The sequence below is a fragment of the Lycium barbarum genome, chromosome 11, assembly GCF_019175385.1.
Source record: "Lycium barbarum isolate Lr01 chromosome 11, ASM1917538v2, whole genome shotgun sequence".
In the NCBI taxonomy this organism is placed as follows: Eukaryota; Viridiplantae; Streptophyta; class Magnoliopsida; order Solanales; family Solanaceae; genus Lycium; species Lycium barbarum.
In genome coordinates, this window is record NC_083347.1 from 28194308 (window position 1) to 28214608 (window position 20301).

A 20301-nucleotide genomic window follows, 5' to 3' on the forward strand; every position below is an offset into this window, starting at 1 on the left:
TTCATTAGGTAATTAGCCGGTCGCCCAAAGGTACGGTTAATATGGGGAATTGATTGTGGTAGAATGAGACATTTAAATATTAAGAACAAAACTTTTCTGGTCGCCCATAGGTACAATAAAGTTAGAAGGGTTTTTGTATTTAAATTGTTTCAGTTTTATAGTTAGTAAGTTCCATGCGGTTTGCAAACTTCTGCCCAAAGGTGATGTTGGAATTTACTAGTGTCAAGTTCATTTGTCTGTAGCACAAAAGTAACTTTGAATTTTTGGCAGCATTATTCTACAGAACTTTATGTAGATTTTTGATGTACTTTTCGGATTTTCTAAAGCAGCCTTGCATAAAGCAAATATTGATCTGCATTTTTTCAGTTACATTTTGGGGATGTTCTTTTTTTGCTACTTTTCCGCTGCGCATAAAAGAAATAATTATTTGTACTAGGAATGGAATTAAACCATTTGTGTTTCTTGTTTCAAATAGAATATATTAGTCTAATATATTGCCAAAGTAACCTCTATTAGATAAAATTTATTTATTTCGAACATTAAGCATGTTTTGTCTATGCGAAATAATTATCCCAAAGGAAGATTATTTTGGCCAGACTATTGATAGTCATGAATATGTGATGGATTTAGTAATATCATGTTGGTAATGTGTCAGTCCAAAGAAAGACATATTGCTAGGGCGATTTGGTAGTCAATATTTAGGAACTATATATAAGAGTACCATTACAAATTAATATTTATGTCCAAAGACTAAATAATAATGTTGTGTTAGGTATCTTGAGACGAGCCCTTTTAGGGTATAAATGTGTCTGGAATATGTATATTCGAAATTCGTCGAAACTAAAGCATATACACATTAAATTTCTAATTGTGTGAAGTCAAGAGTTTAGAGTTTTCTTGTGTCAATAGAGCATATTAGTACAAACTCCATTATTGCGGATCCGCTCATGAAAGGTTGCAACATATTTTTTTTTCCTAATAGAATTCAAAGAAAACTTTTGTTCAATAAAGTCAGTCTTAAACACAATTGTTAAGACTCCATAGAGAAGTGGGTGTGGGATTCAGGAAACCATTGGCTAGTACTGAAGAAGTGTCTCGATTCATCTAATGAAGAAACCCATATCACGAGAAACCAAAAATTAAACTCCAATAATAATACTTTTTTTTGCGCGGATTGTCCCTCATTTGGGGTGGTCTTTAATTTTAGTCCTTTAAATTGGTGTTCTTTAAGTTTTGCAAATTCTGCCCTAATTTAAGTTTTGCAAAGACAGAGGGCAAAAATTAAAGACCACCAGTTTGAGGGCCAAAAATTAAAGACCATCCCCAGCGAAGGACAATCCTACAAATTGCCCATAGTAATATTGGTAGTAATCTGCTCAAATATCCAAAAGTTATTAAAGAATATCGAACAATCTTCAAGGGTGAAAAATTGCTCAAAACTTGAAGAAAAACGATAGTGCTTTCAAAATTTTCAAACCCCAACCTCATATCATTGCACAAGTGAAAGTGTATGTCTTTTTCTTTCCACATATAATGAAAAAAAACGACAAGAGAAGTTGAAACGAAGCGGCAAAAAAATACTGCACCCATAACTTTTTAACAAAAAATATAGCGGAAACATTTCTCCAATTATTGGAAAAGCGCAGTATTTTCATATCTGAACTTTCCCCGAAAGTATTAAAAATCACGTCTAATGATCTAACTAGACCGTGCTCTGATACCATTTGTTGGAAAACTTGATTAACAACACATGATCGCAAGTAAATCATTAGACAGTGTTGAACACTTACCTTACTTTTGGAGAAATTGTAGAAAGACTGATTACAAGATCTTTTAAGTCTTGTTACTTTCTTTATGACACTTCTCTTAATGGGGTAAAGAGGAAAATAATTGGTAACAGACTTAGGGACCACAATCAATATATAACAGAGAGACACCTCTTCAGAAGAGACATAACTCTTCACAGGCAACCTTTCAAAAGAGGTGTAACTCTTCAGTTATGAACTCATCAATTATAACTGAAGAATTAACTAGATTTCTACGCATATAAAATTCATACCTTATAACATAAGATTTATATATTTAGCCCATAAAATTAATACTTTATTAAATCAGAAAAATGGACTCCTTTAATTGATAGCAATCCATGTACAATTATATTAAATATGTGAGTCTACCAAATAGAGAATTTCCAACAAATCTTACTTAAGAACCTATTTATTAGATGCTAATCAGCTTATGGAACGAAAATGAATCAGGTGAATGCGTCAACTAAGATTCTCACCAAGAGTCCACAACTGCCGCCCCCTTCCCCTCCCCCCACCCCCACCTATTTTGAATAAGAAATGTGTTTGTCTAGACTAGAATGTTATGTTGGTTACAGAACGTGGCCAAGTTGCTTGAAATTGAAAGCACAAATCGAACCTACTAAACATTACTAATACCTGCATAACTCTATGGAACTAAAAATTGATTCTTCCGCAGGAAAGCTCCTTTATTATTAAGAGGATTCTTAAAATATTTTCTTTATTTAAAAAAAAGTGTTTTCAGATTAGAATGCAAATAATGCAAAGGATATTAAGACGATTCTGAATTTGGGAACTATCGATGTCGAATTAGTGCGGAATTCATACAGTTTTGAAATAATAAGGAAGGATTTTAATTCACGTTCAAAAGATGAAAGTTGTGGAAATGAGAATGTTGCGATGGATGTGTAGGCACACTAAGAGAGATAGGATTAAAAATGAAAATATCCATGATAAGGTAGGAGTGGCATCGATAGGGGACAAGATGCGGGAAGCGAGACTGAGATGGTTTGGACATGTGAAGAGGAGAGATACAGATACCCCAGTGCGGAGGTGTGAGAGATTGGCTATGGACGGTTTCAGAAGAGGTAGAGGTAGGCCAAAGAAGTATTGGGGAGAGGTTATTAGACAGGACATAGAGCACTTCCAACTTACCGAGGACATGACCTTAGATAGGAGGTTATGGAGGACTCATACTAGGGTAGAAGGCTAGTAGGCAATCCCGCTTATCCCTTCGTACTAGTAGTCATAGGTTTGCTCTTTAGTTTATTGTCCTTTGATTCCTACTACTATCTGTTGTTTATTTAATTATCTTCTTTATATGTGGTAGATACTGCTCTTTTCTTTCAGATTGCTTAATCATGGTTTTTCGCTTCCGTTAGTTTCATTTTCATACTGCTTTGAACAGTTTGTCCTTATCTGACCTTTTTTGTCATGTTTTCTCTTGAGCCGAGGGTCTTTTAGAAACAACCTCCCTAGTCCCTACCTTTCGAGGTAAGGGTAAGGTCTAGGTACACTTTACGCTCCCCAGACCCCACATTGTGGGATTTAACTGGGTATGTTGTTGTTGGTGGTGGTGGTGATGAATTAGTGGCCAACAAGTGACAATACGACCATTTTTTGGGCATTGTTACGCTAGTAAGGCTCAGCCCATTTCAGAAATTCAGGTTTGTTAATGGGCAAAAAACATAGGGTCATTTTCACGATTACGCTTCAAAGGCACTGGTCTTTAATTTTTGCCTCTCAAATCGGTGATCTTTAATTTTTTCCCTTTGCCTAATACCATGAGGTTTGGGTTCGAACACCGGTTCAGTAAAAAAAAAAAAATCACAAGGCAGAGTTTTGTTGCAAAGTTAGGCCTATTCGGATCAAAGTTAGGCCTCAGGTAGAGTTTTGCATTCAAAATTCTGCTTGAGGTAGAGTTTTGCATGCAAAATTATGCCTTGTGAATCCAAACCTCTGCCTTGCCAAATTCCTTCTTGTTTTTCTATTTTTTACTGAGGTAGGGTTCGAACCCAGAACCTTAGGGTATTAGGCAAAGGGTAAAAATTAAATACCACCAATTTGAGGGGCAAAAATTAAAGACCAGTGCTTTTGAAGGACAACCCACACAAAAAAAGAAAAAGAAAAACGGATATGTACATAGATAGTGGGTATAATTCCAGAATATGACGATATTTTTCAGTTTACAAATGCTATATTACAAGGAAATACAAGTCAAGTAAAGAAGAAATATAATCCTTCATCTACTTGAGAAATAATCAATAAATATAACTTACAATTTAGCGGTATCAGTAGACCTTTAATGTCGATTCAATTCTCACAGTTTTCCTTTTCCTTATTCCTTATTCCTTATATAATACAAAATTGTTTAGATACCAAGATATTAAAGTGAGGGAATTCGTCACATTTGCCCTATGAAGTAAGTCAGAAAGATACGTTAGGACCCTCCCCAAATCCTTCCCTTTTGCGGTTTACTCTTCAATTTCACGCAATTACTTGCATTTGATATTAGGAAACTTTATGCAAAATCTACAGGCCAAATTTTTTAAAAGTAGCGGCGTCTCTTTCAATATTTTCCAACTTTACTTCACATTTTCCAAACCACATACATATTCCCTATGTTTATATATTTTTTTTATTGGGAGAAGGGTCAAAAATATCCCTCTACTTTGAAAAAAGGGCTAAAAATATCCTCCAAACTAATTTGAGGTCAAAAATACCCCTCGAGTCATCAAAGTTTTCACATATACCCCTGTCTTAACTGAAATTCCCAAATCCGTGAAGATAATTCAGTTTCATTTTTTAAACCCGCTCCATTATTTAAACCCGACCCAACTAAATAAAAACCTACGATCCTACAATCCCCTTTAAACATGTAGACCAGGGTGAAAAAATGTGATCGTAGGATCATAGGTTTTTATATAGTTTGGTTGGATTTAAATAATGGAGCGAGTTTAAAAAATGAAACCGGATTATCTTCGCAGATTTGAGAATTTCCGTTAAGACAGGGGTATATGTGAAAAAATTGATGATGTGAGGGGTATTTTTGACCCAAAATTAGTTTTGAGGATATTTTTAGCCCTTTTCCCAAAGTAGAGGGGTATTTTTGACCCTTTTCCCTTTTTTATCTTACTTTTGTCTTTCCCATAAATTAAAAAAAAAAAAAAACACTCTAAATATTCTTAATTTGAAGAGAATAAATTGTAAATCACATAAGACTACTTCTACATATTCACTCTCTCCAACATGAAACAAGAAAAAAGTTGCTTGACGGTCCATAATTTGGATGTGTTAGGCGAGCTTTCATTTTTATTTGATTCCCAAATAAAAAATGATTAACCTGTAATCTTTAAGAAACTGTTATTGACAAAAGGAGCCTTTAGCAAAAATGTGTTTTAACATACAAACTCGAACATATAAAAACTCAAAAAGTTTTAAGCATATGTATTAAAAATAACAAATAATACTCGTTTGCATTCCATGCAACTGACTTTCCAAAATATTGTAATGTACTAATCTTGAATGACAACTGGTAAAGTATAGACATCTTCATTAATGAATAAAATGCTGGAACTATAGCAATTCAAAGAACGAGAAGAGCAACTTGGACTAAAAATTATATTTCTTACTTCATTCTGGACATTTTACAGAATATCCAAGATATTTTGACTTTTTTTTTTTTTTTTTTGATTGTGCTTGAATTTGAGTTTGTTTTTTGGCCATCATCAAGCTTTTGCTGTCAGCAATATATTACTTCTGGGATTTGAGTTCTTCTACCCTCTTTTCAGTCTCCCTTAATGCTTTCCCATAGATGCTAATCAACTGCACAAAGGAAAATATTATTACACATTATCAAGATCAAGTTGCAAAGCTATCACAAGAAACCACAAAAACTGGTTAATATAAAGGTGAGGCCTCAAAGCAATTTCCGGGAATACACACACATATGAATATGAGTTTAAGTTATATACACCATTAACTTAAGCAATTTTTATACCATTAGGTCACCTTTACATAGGTAATCGGTCTTGTTTAATTTCAATATTACAAGTTTCACATTTTAAGGAGGCTTACTTGTAGATAGTTTCTTGGGGTGACCTGATAGTGTAGAACTTCTTTACACTTATAGTGTATAAACTTAAACTCTATGTATATTAATTGTAAGCCATAAACATACCTCATCAACTTCTTTTGGAGTCACTATAAATGGAGGAGACATCATGATGGTATCACTAGCAACACGTACCAACATACCATTCTTCTGACACTGCGCTCCAAAATATGTACCAATACATGAGCAAATTACATAAGCTAAGAGTTTAATTTGACCATCGATTATTGGAGAGCCAACGAGGAAATTACATACCCCATTCAGGAGGGAAAGGATCATTAGGAGATTTGTTATCCGCAAGGATCAAACCATTTCCCCTAATCTACATACGGAAAAATAAGAGTGAAGCAAATGAACAACCAATCATTAGGAAGTTTCTCCCACTATGGGACTGTCAGAAAACGCCTTCAGACCTTCTTGAAACTTTGGGGATATTTTATTTACTTTCTCAACCATATTTCTTTCCCTGAAATAATTTGAACATTTTCAGGTCTTTAGAACTAGCTAAGTACAATAGCCAATGTCTATATACTAAATGCATGGTTGTCAGCAACCATAATGCTAGAATAAGCAGACTATACTAGTAGATAAGTCTTATGCAAGTTGCAAGGTAAAGAAAAAAGCACGTGTTCATAAAAATCCATAACTGGGAGGAAGGAAGTCGAATGGCAATTCAAGCATACATACTTGTAGATCTTAAGAGCTTCCACTGCCACCGCGCATGCAACAGGATGCCCAGAATAAGTGAATCCATGTGAAAAGGAACCTAGAGCCAGAAAAAAATAAATCAGCGTTTCGGCTAACAGACAAAGGAAATGATTTGATATGCTATCAAACAAATAGAATGCTCACCAAGTTTATTGCTATGAGAATATATTACATCAGAAATTTCAGGGCTTACAAGGACAGCTCCAATTGGCTTATATGCAGAAGAAAGAGCTTGAAAAACAATTCAGGAAAGAAAATTTATATATCTAGAAATAAGTTGGTATAGCTGAGATCGGATTTTGTTGAAACTACCTTGGCTATGGAGACAAGATCAGGTTTGGTGTTATACTTGTCACATCCAAACATTGTTCCAAGCCTCCCAAAGGCACAGATGACCTCATCCGCAATGAAAAGAATGTCAGATTTCTTCACTACAGCTTGGATCTATAAATGAAACGGAAAATTGCTCTTTCAGTTATGCATAAGCATAATCTAAAGTAATTAAAATAGATAAATGCAAAAACTGCCCGAAATATAAGAAAGGGATTTGCAGCTGCAAAAGCCTCGTAGGTCGTAGCATTATGTACCCACAAAGTTCTCTATTGCTGCTAATCCTCAATTCTACCTCATGGAAAAAACAAATCCAGATATGCTTGGGTGTACAGACAGAGAAATGTTACCAGTTACACTCATCTTTGACAATGACAGTAACCACAAACTATTTATTGTTTACCAGCTTCATCCTTGTCTTGAAGATTATGCACTTAAAGAATGAAACTTCAAAGGTTCTTAAGAAATAGCTGATTGCCTTCATTCTTTGGCACCACACTATAGAAAGAACTCTCACATCTAGATTGAGTACCCCACGCAACATTCTAAGGAGTAATGCAAAAGCAATTTAGCTTCCTCCTACAAGAATGAAAAGGAACAAACAAAAAGGCAAAGAAAACTACCTTATCAAAATAGCTAGGTTGCCGGATGAGATATGACACCTCCTGCTCCCATGACCGGTTCAGCAATGAATGCAGCAACCTGAGGTGAAAAGGCAAATTAAATCAGAAATAAATCAACCTCAATGCACAAACTGAGTAGCAGGAGTTTAAGTTGACGGAAGTTACTGTTTCAGGTCCCTCTTTGAGAATAAGATCTTCCAAATTTTAGCCAACCTGGTAGAGAACTCCTCCTCTGTCTCACCTGACATAATATATACAGAAAATGGTTTATTACATCATAAGAAGAGGAGAAAAGTAAAGAGTTGGTAAGAATATGTAATAACCTGGCAGATGATAACGCCAATAATGAGGGCAGTCAGCGTGCAGAACAAATGGAACAGGAAGATTAAATTTTTGGTGTAATGCAGGAAGACTGCAAAAGAAAGTATTAGCCAAACAGATACTGGCAACATAATAGTGAATCTTAACGATTTTGATTTCAAATAATGCTTATTGGATTCAGAGGCGTCAAATAATGCTTATTGTATTTAGAGGTGGACCCATGATTTTGACGCGGAGGGGGCAATAATGACTAAATGCCTTAATATTGACATGTCAATTGTTACTGTCAAAATTTGGCGTGCAATTCTTTTGAAAATTTAATAATTATGATAAGGTATTAGTAAATAGTATAAAGTATAAACTTCAACATTGAAAGAAGGAGAACGTGTTTAGAATGGGGAAAATATTTGATTTGGGGCTTCTTCTTCATTTTTTTTCCTTTGTGTGTGTGTGTGTTGGGGGGGGGGGGGGGGTGTTAAGGGAGGACTAAAGAATAAAAAAAAAAAAAGTTGTGGGCTTATTAATTTATTTGTTGAGAGTCTATACAAAACAAACTCAACAAAAAAATAGAAACTAAACTGCTATAGCTAGGCCCGAACCCAAGTTTCATGTAAGGACTTAAGGGCCCAACAACCAATCGAACCAAAATAGTGAATATATTTCAGGCGTCCTTTTAAATATACATACGTTTTTTACGGTGTATACACCATATATATATAATATTTTTTCGAGATTAGCAGTGGCACGTGACCCCTCCTAATAGGGTGGGTCCGCACCAGTACTGGCAGAGATAAGAGTTGAACCATGATATTTCACTACAAGAAAAACCCGAATTGCCAACCAATTTTACTAACAACCCAAATTCGTTAGCAAATTAGCAACAAATTACTAACATATTAGTAACCAAATTGTTTTTTAGAATTTAGCAAGGGATTTCTAACGGATTACCAACTAAAATTTTACTAACTAAATACTTTAGTTGGTAAATATGGCGGGAAAAAATGGCGCCTAATTTAGCAACTTCCTACAAACGGTTTACCAACCGAAATATTACTAACAAACACCTTTCGTTGGTAATATTATCAACTGATTATATATCGGTTGGTAAATATGATAGTAAGAAATAGAGTATAGTTTATTAACAGATTACCAACAAATTACCAACCAACCATTTACCAACGACGAAATTTTGTTGCTAATTTTACCAACCAATCAAAAATACGTTGGTAAATTACCAACAAATTGTTATTTGTTGGTAAAGTTGCTAACTAATACTCAAGCGGTTGGAAATTCTTACCAATGGATTAAGATTGTGGTTTGCAAATTACTAACATATTAGAATTAGTTGGTAATATACCAACCGATAACTAATCCATTGGCAAAATTTACCAACCGATACATCTTTAGTTGGTAGTATTACATACCAATGCTAAATCAGTTAGTAATTGCTACCAATTGAGATCAAATTCATTAGTAAATTACCAACTGATATTGAAATAGTTGGTAAATTTACCAAACGAAAAATTAAAGTGGTTGGTAAATCACCAATTGGTGCTCAAACGGTTGGTAAATATAAAGATGGTGCTAAATCGATTGATATTTTTTGACGAATTTAATATTAAATAATAAATTTAGTAATGGATTCTACATCAATTGATATTGTTTTATGAATCTAGCATTTAGTGGTAAATTTATCTTTCTTTATAAATTTAACGGCAAAGGGTCAAAAATACCACTGAACTATTCGAAATCGGTCGTCTATACCCTCCGTTAGTTTTTTGTGTCGAAAGGGCCCTTGCTGTCAATGGAAGGGACCTCAAATACCTCTCCGCTTAACGATCGACCATTTAAGCTGATATGACAATGCCACGTGGAAAAAGTTATCCACATGGACGGCCACACGTCAGTCTCTATCCCTCTTATTTTATTTTTTCACTAGGCCCCCCTCCTCCTCCCACCCCTCACCCCCGCTCCCCCCGCCCCCCAAAAAACATTTGACAAAAGTTTCGATTTTTTTATTTTTCACCAGCCCCCCTCCTCCTCCCACCCCAACCTCTCCCCCCACCCCCACCCCCCACCCCAAAAAAAAACTTCTTTTCAAGATTTTGTTTTGGGTGGGGGTGGATGGGTGGTGCAAAAATTCAAAAAATAAAAACTTTTTTTAAAACAAAATTATTTTTTTTAGGTGGGTGGATGGAGTAAAAAATTCAAAACTTTTTTTTCAAATTTTTTTTTTTTGGGGGGGGGGGGGGGGGGGGAGGGGGTACGGGGTGGAAGGGTGCAAAAAACCAAAAACAAAAACTTTTCAAAACTTCATTTTTTTTAGAGGGTGGAGGTGTTGGGTCACGAGGAGTGGAGTAGGAGGAGGAGGGGGGCTGACAAAAAAATAAATTGGGGGGTAAGGGTGAGGGGTGGGAGGAGGAGGGGGGCTAGTGAAAAAACAAAAAATAAAAAGTTTCAAAACTTTTGTTATTTTTTTTTTGGTCGGGGGAGGGGGTAAGGGTGAGGGGTGGAAGGACGAGCGGAGACTGGTGAAAAAATAAAATAAGAGGGAGAGAGGCTGATGTGGCCGTCCACGTGGATAATTTTTTCCACATGGCACTTCCACGTCAGCTTAAATGGCCAGCCGTTAAGTGGAGGGGTATTTGAGGTCCCTTCTATTGATGGTGAGGGCCCTTTTGACACGAAAAACTAACGGAGGGTATAGGTGACCTATTTCGAATAGTTCAGGAGTATTTTTGACCCTTTGCTGTATATTTAATTGTTTAATATTACGTTCACGAAAAACATTACTAGTTTTGTCAGCTCGGAGGGTTACCATGATTCTTCTTAATTGTTTTTTGACATAAAAAAAATAATACTTACAGTAGAAATACTACTAGTTATTTGTTTTATTGCTCCAATTATGTCAATATTGGCATTAATAGTTCGTAAATATCGAAACTCGTTATTCAAACAACTATTCAGATGTAGAGTTCCTATAGTTTCTCGTAAGGCTTGTTTGGTAGCTCGTTCTCGGACTTGATTAAATGTCCTTGTTGTTCAAACCAAATCATTTAATTTTTGTGGTTTTCTAATTGTTTCAAAGTCTTACAAACTGAATTAATCAAATTCGTTTTTTGTCAATCTATCTCATTATAGCCATTCACTAGCTCAAGAGTGCTAAACTTTTGTATCTCCTTTTTGTAAGTGAGAACGAGTTTTTTATAACTTAAAAATCTTTGGCTAGATGTGTCTCATCCACAATTGCGTAGTTGTTGAGATGAATTAATTAGTGCCTCCACTTGCATTCCACGAGTACAGAGAGACTATTTGTAGCATCCCTCCTTAAGTTGGCGGATTTGGCAAAAGATTCCCCTTTGTAGGTTGTGGCTTCTCTGAAGGATCACTTTATTCATTTACCCTTAAGATTTTGCATATGTATTTTTCACAAACTTCATTCCCCCATAAAAATAATAGGCGTCGTGGTAAGTCCAAAAGAGGGACATCATAAGAAGAGGATAGAAAAATACATATTATATCAAGAAGCCTTCATTTTTGGCAGTGATTTGAAAGTCTTCCATATATCAAAAGATCTTTTTCTTCGGTGATGATCCATAAGTCTTCTCTATATCAACAAGCCTTCCCCTCATGTGGTGATCAAGAAGTCTTCCATATATTAATAGAAGTCTTCATCTCTGTCAGTGATCCAAAAATTTACCATCTATCAAGAAATCTTCCTCTTCTGTGGTGATTCATTAGTCTTCTACATATCAAGAAGCCTTCCTCTCAAGTGGCTATAAAAAGTCTTCATAAATCAATAAGCTCTTCTCTCAAGTGGTAAGTCGTAAGTGTTCCTTACTCCACGTTCGTGATCAAAGCCTAACTCCTCATTCATGGTCAAATTTAAGAAACAAGTTTAGTCCATCAATTCAAGAATTGAGTTGACGGTCATGAGGAGAAGAATCAGAGGACTACTTCTTTTGATTTAAGAAAGTCTAAATATTGTTATCTGCATAATTTATTGAAATACAAATGTTATTGTTTGCTATAGCCCCTACATCTCAATTTATGCGATATAGTTTGACTAGACAGAGAGTTTACGAAAAAAGACTTCTCAAACGTGTGGTTTAATAAGCCATAGATATTAAAAGGGGAAGTTTTTAAGTTAATTTTTTTCTAAATATAGAAATGTATAATCATTTTTAAGAAAAACAAAAAAGAAAAGTGTGTCACATAGGGAGTACTATTCTTATTATCTTTAATTTTTCATATGCGAAATTTAGTTCGACGCACATTAATCAGGACACACGAAAAGAATTCATGGAAACAAAAGTGTGTTCTATCAAAAAGTACATTAAAATAGTTGATCTATATCATGTCAAAATTAAAATATGTTGTGTAACATTAGTATTTTCAGAGGCGTTTTCTGGGCGAGTCCGGGACGAGGCGTATAAAAAACGCTTGAGGGCGCAAATGGAAGGCGTTGATCCATAGGGCGTATGCCCAAGGATTTGGGGCGTAAGTTCCAAGCGCACAAGTGTAAGCTCTGGGAATAAAGGCGTATGCCCCATATTAACTTTGGCTTTTATTGTTTTAAAATTATGCTATGAATTATGATCTTCATTATTGGTATAATGATAATTATATTTTATGTTATCATCCTGTAGAAAATAACACTGTCATAAATAGTTTTTTAAGATGATTGTGCTTGAAATTGAAGAGATAAAGATTTCATAGCCCTATGTTCGTGAAGCAACTTTATCCAATTTTTGTCATTGCTCTTATACTTTTTGCCCTTCTCCTTCTTTGAATTGAATATAGTTGAGAATGGGAAGGACTAATAATAGATATGGATATTGATGATGAAGTGAATGACAATTATCTAGGCTATTATCATTTTTGTGTTGTTACCTTTCTCACATAATATTTATAATAATTCTTTTTATATTATTGGAATTTATTTGCAGAATTTTAATGAAAACTTTACTTGCTTATTTTTTAGCAATTAAATTATAAAATTGAAGATACATGAGACATAACATACGTCCCGTGTTTTGGGGCTTACGTCTCGCCCCCGTGCTGCGGAAAAGGCTTCGCCTCGCGACCCCGCCTCTTAAAACACTGTGTAGCATTTTTACATGGTTTATTTTACATAATACTAATTATTCTAATTGCGTATTCGTCTTTGTATATATAGACGACATCCAATTATTATAAATTCTAGTATTAATATTAATCTCATACCCAAACTTTAAAAAATAGTTATAAATTTTTAAAAACTTAATTTGTATTTTGTAGTTCAAGAAAATAACTTAGCACAGTTAAAATTTATTATTTTATACAAATAACTAATTGTAATTAAAATATTACTCCCTCTATCCCAATTTATGTGATATACTTTTTTTTAGTCTGTTAAAATATGATACATTTCTTTATTTGGCAATAATTTAACTTTAAACTTTGTCTTTCATGCTTAACGAGATGATTTATAATCTCACAAATATCCTTAACTTATTTTAGACCATAAGATTTAATAATCTTTCTTTGTTTCTTAAATATCATGCCTAGTCATTATTGTAGTTTCTTATTCTCCAATTTCAACCCGTAAGTAATTTAGTGTGCACAGAAAAAAGAAAACTTCAGTAGAAAAAAGTGAAAAAAGAAGAAGCAAACCCTCCACATCCTAAATTATAGACAATCTCGCGCCATAACTCTCCACTCGCGCCATTGTTGTAGTTTCTCATTCTCCAATTTCAATCCACGATCAACATATCAGTATGTCCTTATGTATAAATTTCAACCCACGATCAGCATATCAATACGCCCTTATATGTAAATTTCAACTGAAAATGATCTCAAGCTACAACATTTATCTGCTGCTCTTGAATACTAAGTTTCACTATCCTTTCTTCTAACTGGTAAGTATTCTATAATCAATCTTAATTTCCCCTTGTTTATTTGATTTGATCAGTCCATTGTATATCTTTCTGATATGCTTTCTTTGTTTGGTTAATATATAACATTTATATAGTTTGTGGTTGATCGGTTATTGATTAGGGAAGAGATGATATATGGCTATTTGTGTTTTTGAATCCCTTTGATAAGGCGATTTCTCTAAGATAGCAGCGAAGTTGGTTCAAGAGTTCTGTTAGGTCTACTAATTTCGAGCCCCCTATAGCATAAATTAAAATTGTGTTTGTTCCCCCCTCTAGTTCCTTGTTTTAAAAAATTAAAACTCTTTTCCAAAAAACTGAGGAACATCAGACCTTTTTTGTGTTTCCTTTTGTCCTTTGTTGTTGCTAGGAAGCTGTCTCTTCCAATCTCTCTTTATGTCTCAAAATTAATGATATATTTAGGATAACATTCATAAACCTTTCTACAAAAATAAGATTTTTATAAGAGTTAGAGTGATAGAAACATAGTCTGTAAGTTGTTTTTATTATTGAATTTTATATTTCTTGCTGACAAAGTTCTTGAATTTTAGATCTCGTCGATTTTACGTTTCTTTGTCACCAGTTTAAGTATTTGTATTAATAGTTTTTCAGGTTGTTTGTTTGAACCGTTATCCCTCACTCTCATTTTTGTGAGAGAAGTAGTTGTTCTAGAACTACATTAAGAAATAGTGATGGAATAAATTTGTTCCTCTTCAGGTTTTTATCTTTTTATCAGCCACACATGAATTAAAATATGTATTCCTTAAATTTTCAAAGACATCTTGTTCTTGCAGTGACATGTCAATTAATTGCTCATTCCTGTTATAATTAGATCTGATCATGATTTCATTGATTATGTATTTATTCATCTACATGTCTCTTTGAAATCGCAGATATGGCACCGAGGGGAGGTGGACCAAGTAGATATTCTGGAAAAAGGAATGCAAATCCACTGCCATCTTCTCCTATGTTGACTCCCGCACCTAATCAAACACCAGTATCACCTGAATCGTCGGCACCAGAAACGCCGCATTCAGTCGCAGCAGTCAATGGATCTGTACCATCATCATCTTCTGAGCTTGATACACCTAGAGATGAAATAGTATCAACAAGTTCTTCAAACACAATTGATGGTACTCATATCCCAATTGAAATTGTCCTTGGAGGGTAAGAGTACCAAGTGCCACACTATTTACATTTTGTATTATATTTTTTAAATATGAAGTAAGGCGACTGTCGATATGAGTACAACTAGCTAAAGAAATTAACTCGCACAAAATGATACCAAATATGACACTAATTTAAGGACATAGTACAAAGTAAATGTAAATCAAGGTTGAACATCTAATTAAGATAGGATACGTTTTCCTCTTTAGTTGTTCCTATCTGTTAGTACTCAACCTAAACTTATGTACATTCTGCATAAGCAGCAACCTTTTTCAACATTAAGAAATAAGTATGAAGTGGTTTCACAACCATGGTTTAATTCTATTTTTGGATCTTGTCACTCATATTTGAAGATACACAAGCTCTTTGAAGGTGAATTAAACAGTTCTAGACGTAAATTCGATAAGAAAGACATGTCATAAACAAAGAATAAGAAACTAAAGTAAAATTAATCTAACAGGTTGTTAGAGTAAGATCAAACTTTACACGAACAACTAATTTGGGATCTTTCTAAATATTTTATACAGTAAAAAAATACACAATTTCTAGAAAACTTTTCTAGGGGAATCAACGCTCATTTGAACTTATATTTGTGCATAGTCAGGAAATATTGTTGAAAGAAGTAGGTGTGAGAGGAGTATTAATTTTTGTAATTACTCCTGAAGGTTCATAGGGAACATTTATTTCTTTAGAATTGTGGTTGAGGAATCCTGATAGGTGTTGAAAGATGGGGTTTTGATAAGAAGTTTACTGGTAAGATTGAAAATGTGATCCAAGTTTCTTTTTGCACTATAACTTGATTAATTCCCATAATAGAATTACATATTTTTTTTGTCAGATGACTTCACCTTCCTTTTGGTGTTAAATGAGCAAATGCTTCAATAAAAATATGCTTAACTAGCATCCCATTGACATACTTTTTTTTTCCAATTGTTTGTCACAATCATTATCACCAACTAAATCCTAGTTCATAGCAGTATCTGGTAACTTATTGATTTTCCAGTGACCTTCTAAATAGGAAAAGATGACAAAAAGGTCGATGGATTTAACTTATATGCAATGACATCCACTAACATTCTATTTTAATTTGTAGTAGCAAGTAACGTGCCTTATTTTTTCGCTTATTGTGTTATCTTTTAGCTAACTTGAAAGTGTAAAAATTGTTATGTTTATCACTTATTCAAGCCTGGAGCCGAGTAATAACGTATCTCGGGCAGTCACAAAAATCTTCAAGGAGAAGCTAGATCACGAAGGACATAATTGGAAGTCCGTTACACCAGAGACAAAGGACTTCTATTGGGAGGAATTTAAGGTAAATTTTTGCTAATTATCATTTCACTAATGAACTTTGTACAATTAAAACAATGCCTTTTATTATTTTTATTTTGTTCTTTTAAAACAGAAACGATTCCGATGGGATACTGCAATCGAAGGTTCCATAAAGGATGCGTTTATGAGAAAATGTGCAGAGCGATACAAAGGTATGCTATCTGAAGCAAGAGCCTCTGAGAAGAAGCGCAAACATATCCCGGCATCTATTTGGGATAGCTGGAAGCCTCATTGGGAGACTGACGCTTTTAAAGCCAAGTCCGCACAATGTTCAAAAAATCGATTAAGTGAGAAAGGTGGCGAAGGATCTGGCCCCTCACGCCATACAGGAGGCTCTAGAACTCACCGAGAACATGCAAGACTACTGGTATATTCAATTTTAAATAGCCAAGCTATAATTTCTTCAAAGCTAGTCCTTATGTATTAATCTGGTAAATGCAATTTCGATTTTAGGGTCTAGAACTAAGAAGACCACCTCATCCACATGAGCTTCTGAAGAAGACACATCTCAAGGCGAATAATGAGTTTGTGGACCAGAAGTCTAAGAGCACATATGTAAGTGACGTAAGCATTGCTATTTTTTTTCCTGGATGTAAGCATTGCTGTTTATCTTCTAGATTTGTGTCGAGTTTTTGGCTTAAATCATCCCTCATGTTTAATCCTAACTTGATCATGCAATTAAACCATTAAAAAGTAGAGCTTTTGACAAATTTATGATCTGAGTTTTAATTTGAAATATGCTTGATATCTGATTTGGGTCAGTTACATAATTGCTCGTGTAAGCTATAGAACATGATCCAGGATAGACTTCTTAATCAAAATACCTAAAGGATTCCCGAAAAAGGGAAGAAAATACTTTATGAAGATGGCGAACCTTTCATTTACCACTTCTTTATACCTTTCTGTAAGTTTGTTAAATATTGTTTCATCTGAAAGGTGTGACAAGTTGATGCCAAACAGGTAATGCAATTCTTATGGGAAAAGTTAGATGTTGTTACATCAAATAATTGTTTCCTTAAGGTGTTATTTTAACATTTAATGTTTCTACTTTGTTGTATATGATTATTTATTGATGGTTTTTCTTTGAAAATATTATTATAATATTCATGTCATAATTTGTTGCTTTCAGGATGCCGTAATGTCTAAGATTGCATCTGCATCGCAGCCTGAAGATGGATCCGATGAGCATCTAACAGTTGATTTCTCAAAAATTTATTTGGATGAAGTTGGCGGGATTAAGAAGAAGCGCATTTATGGTCTTGGTTCTCAAGCACCTCTTTATGGACATGTTGGCGCATCCTCCGCTTCAACATCTCGACATCCAGATCTAGACTTTGATGCTCGGGTGAATGAATGTGTCGGACAACGTATGCAAGAAATGAAGGAAGAGATGAAGAATGAGATGAGAGCAGAGATCAGAGAAGAGATTAGACAAGAAATGGGAGAAGAAATGCGTGAAGAAATGAGATCAGAAGTGCAGCAAGAGGTGACTGAGCAAGTTGATCAAATACTCCAAGCACGTATGTCGCTCATCATAGCCGGCTTACCTACACCTCCTTCTCGTAGACGCGACTCTTAGTCAAATAATGACAAGAGTACTATTTAGATTTATTTAGAGTCTTTTATGTTAAGACATACTTTGGATTGTTTATTAACTTATGATTGATGTTATTGTTTCAAAAATAGCTATTTTTGTTTGTTTTATTCACATTTTGCAACTTCGATGAAGGATTACTTTACGCGCATTCTCACAGTTTTGTTTATGGTTGGAATGATTGGTGCATATTTGGTTGAAGTGGATAGGCTTAGAAACCATCAAGGGTAATTTTGGTGAATTTGTTGCTAGTATGCAGAAGGGGAAAAATTTGATGCTGCTTGTACCACTGATCCTAGGTACTTAGGAGATGATATGGGATTCTCAGAACTTGGTATTTGTATGTTCAGGCAATATGGAGGTTATGTAGAATTGTTGGCAGTTGCAGCAGGCTTTTGTTGAGAAGTTGGGCTATGGGGAGAATGAAACTATTCCTGCTGGTAGTTTTGAAGATGGTTGTTGGTGGTGGGATGAAAACAAGACCTTATCATCATGCTTTGCCTTCTTTCCACCTCTACTCAGCCAAACAAGGTAAAACCCTATCCTCTATCATACTTCTATGCAATTCATGGTCAAATAAGGACAAATCCTTAATGGTATCTGTTCATTTGTGCTCGATTCCTGTTCGTTTTCATTCAAACGCACTGAAAATCCCACATCGATTGGGAATCAAATTTTAGAGTTTTTGAGGTTCTATATGACGAACCCATTCTTGACACAACACACACAAGTTTCCATACATAGGAAAAAAAAAACAAATTTTCCTAGGGATTTAGCATAGTTGCTGAAACCTTTAACTAATTTGATTTCCTAGATTAAAATTTGATTTTTTCTTTTGTGGCTGAGTTTGAGGGAGGAGAAAAAGCTTCAATTTCAATCTTGACAAGAGGTTGCATATAGAAAAGGTAAAATTTCTTCCTTTTATTTATTTTTAGTAATTTCTGTGTCTGTATATTTATATGCTTATATGTTTGTTTTAGTTTAGATGTTGCTTTAGGAAACGTATAGTTATTATCATGTGTATATATTGTTTAGCTTAATCACAGTTTGTTCATGTCCTAGTTAGTTTTAGCTTAGTAGTATGCTCTTGTGTTTATGTGTTTCATTCTGCCCAGTTATTGCCGTTAATGTGTTCAGTATTGGTTTAGTTCAAGTGTTGTTTAATTACTTTTGCTTAGGTAAATAGATTTAGTTAGTGATTAATATTGTCCGGATGTCTTGCTCTATGGTTTACTTATTTTTTAATTAAACACATGGTAGATTATTAGTCATTTGAATGTCTGAAAAAGGATTACTTCATCTAGTTTGGGTTTAGCCAGTTTGGTCTTGAACTGACTAGTATGTTAAAATAGTCATCAGCATGTCTGCCTTTCAGCTTGATCATTGTTAATTAGCATACTGCCTAGCTTGATGTGGTTTAGTTTATGACTACTGATGTGCCAGTTTGAAGTAATCATAAGCATGTTGAGTTAAGTTCAGTTGCTGTTTCAAATATGTGATTGTTCAAATTAGCTCTAGACTATTAGCATGTGCATAGATAGTCTACATGTCTTGTTGGGTTTAATTGCTGTTTTGATAAGACATTTGGCATGAGTATGTTTATATAGATTGGTCATGAATGTGTTGAGTTGATATAGCAATCACACCTTGAGAAATTCCTACTTGTTTAGCCTGCTTTAGGACATTTGAAATTTGTTTGTCATTGATCCTATTCATATAGGAAAGGATTTGATGCAAATCTGTTTCCAGGATTTGAAGATAAGTACTGCAGGCCATTTTTGCTGCAGGAAATTGGGCAATAATAGCAGACCTGCACTGCTTTACTGGGTTTTAATGTGTGCAGGTTTGAGAGTAAGGCTGCAGGTTTGGGCCAGGATTGGACAAGATTTGGTTTATCACATGATCAAGCCATTCATGCAAAGGCTTAGCAGCTGCAGCAATTCATCAGCAAAAGCACAATTCCAAGAAACAATTTTTAAGCCATCTGTTGGTCAAAATCTGGTTTTCAAGAATGTGAATTTGCAGTTTTCATATTTTTATCTTGTTTCACTTATTTCTTAACAAGTTGTAGAACCAACTTAGGACATCATATAAGTCTTAAGTTGGTCATTAGATTAATTCTTGCATTTTTATTAGCCAGTTTGGCTACATTTGTAAAGACTCTTTATTTGCTTGCTTTTTATAAAATTTTATAAAATTATATAAAATTAGCATGCTCTGTTCGTTGATTTATTGTCACTATGGGTGTGTTTAATATGAAGAAAAACGTTTTCCTATTTTCTCTTATTTGATTGCACTAAAGATCTTAAAAAATGTTTTCCTTAAAATTTTGAGGAAAAACATTTTCTTGATTAACAAAAACACACCAACGCATTCTCCAAAACCCACCCCAGCC

At 34.4% G+C, this 20301-nt stretch overlaps 1 protein-coding gene and 1 pseudogene across 6 annotated transcripts; one reads left to right on the top strand and one right to left on the bottom strand.

Moving 5' to 3' along the window:
- Window positions 1-5285: 5285 nt before the first annotated feature.
- LOC132619643 (gamma aminobutyrate transaminase 1, mitochondrial-like) lies at window positions 5286-8707 on the bottom strand (annotated as a pseudogene).
- A 2107-nt stretch (window positions 8708-10814) lies between these two features.
- Window positions 10815-20103, top strand: LOC132616747 (uncharacterized). 6 transcript variants are annotated; one of them, XM_060331390.1, is made up of 10 exons: window positions 10815-11720; window positions 12301-12422; window positions 14710-14983; window positions 16169-16295; window positions 16386-16679; window positions 16766-16867; window positions 17442-17832; window positions 18257-18437; window positions 18753-18811; window positions 19750-20102. In XM_060331390.1, the coding sequence occupies exons 2-8, from the start codon at window positions 12383-12385 to the stop codon at window positions 18274-18276; spliced, it is 1248 nt and encodes a 415-aa protein (XP_060187373.1). In that variant the 5' UTR covers window positions 10815-11720; window positions 12301-12382; the 3' UTR covers window positions 18277-18437; window positions 18753-18811; window positions 19750-20102. The 6 variants fall into 6 exon arrangements, with proteins under 6 accessions (XP_060187373.1, XP_060187372.1, XP_060187374.1 ...); XM_060331389.1 differs by having other exon boundaries at window positions 18257-18811; window positions 19750-20103; XM_060331391.1 differs by lacking the exons at window positions 18257-18437; window positions 18753-18811; window positions 19750-20102 and having other exon boundaries at window positions 10817-11720; window positions 12301-12443; window positions 17442-18014.
- The last annotated feature ends 198 nt before the right edge of the window (window positions 20104-20301 follow it).

What these genes read in the sequence shown, in the direction of transcription:
- LOC132616747 (XM_060331388.1), top strand. Translation starts at nt 12,383, where the DNA reads ATGCCCAAGGATTTGGGGCGTAAGTTCCAAGCGCACAAGT. An exon ending in ATTGAAATTGTCCTTGGAGG is followed by an intron (nt 14,984 to 16,168) that starts GTAAGAGTACCA and finishes CACTTATTCAAG; the next exon opens with CCTGGAGCCGAGTAATAACG. An exon ending in GAGAACATGCAAGACTACTG is followed by an intron (nt 16,680 to 16,765) that starts GTATATTCAATT and finishes TTTCGATTTTAG; the next exon opens with GGTCTAGAACTAAGAAGACC.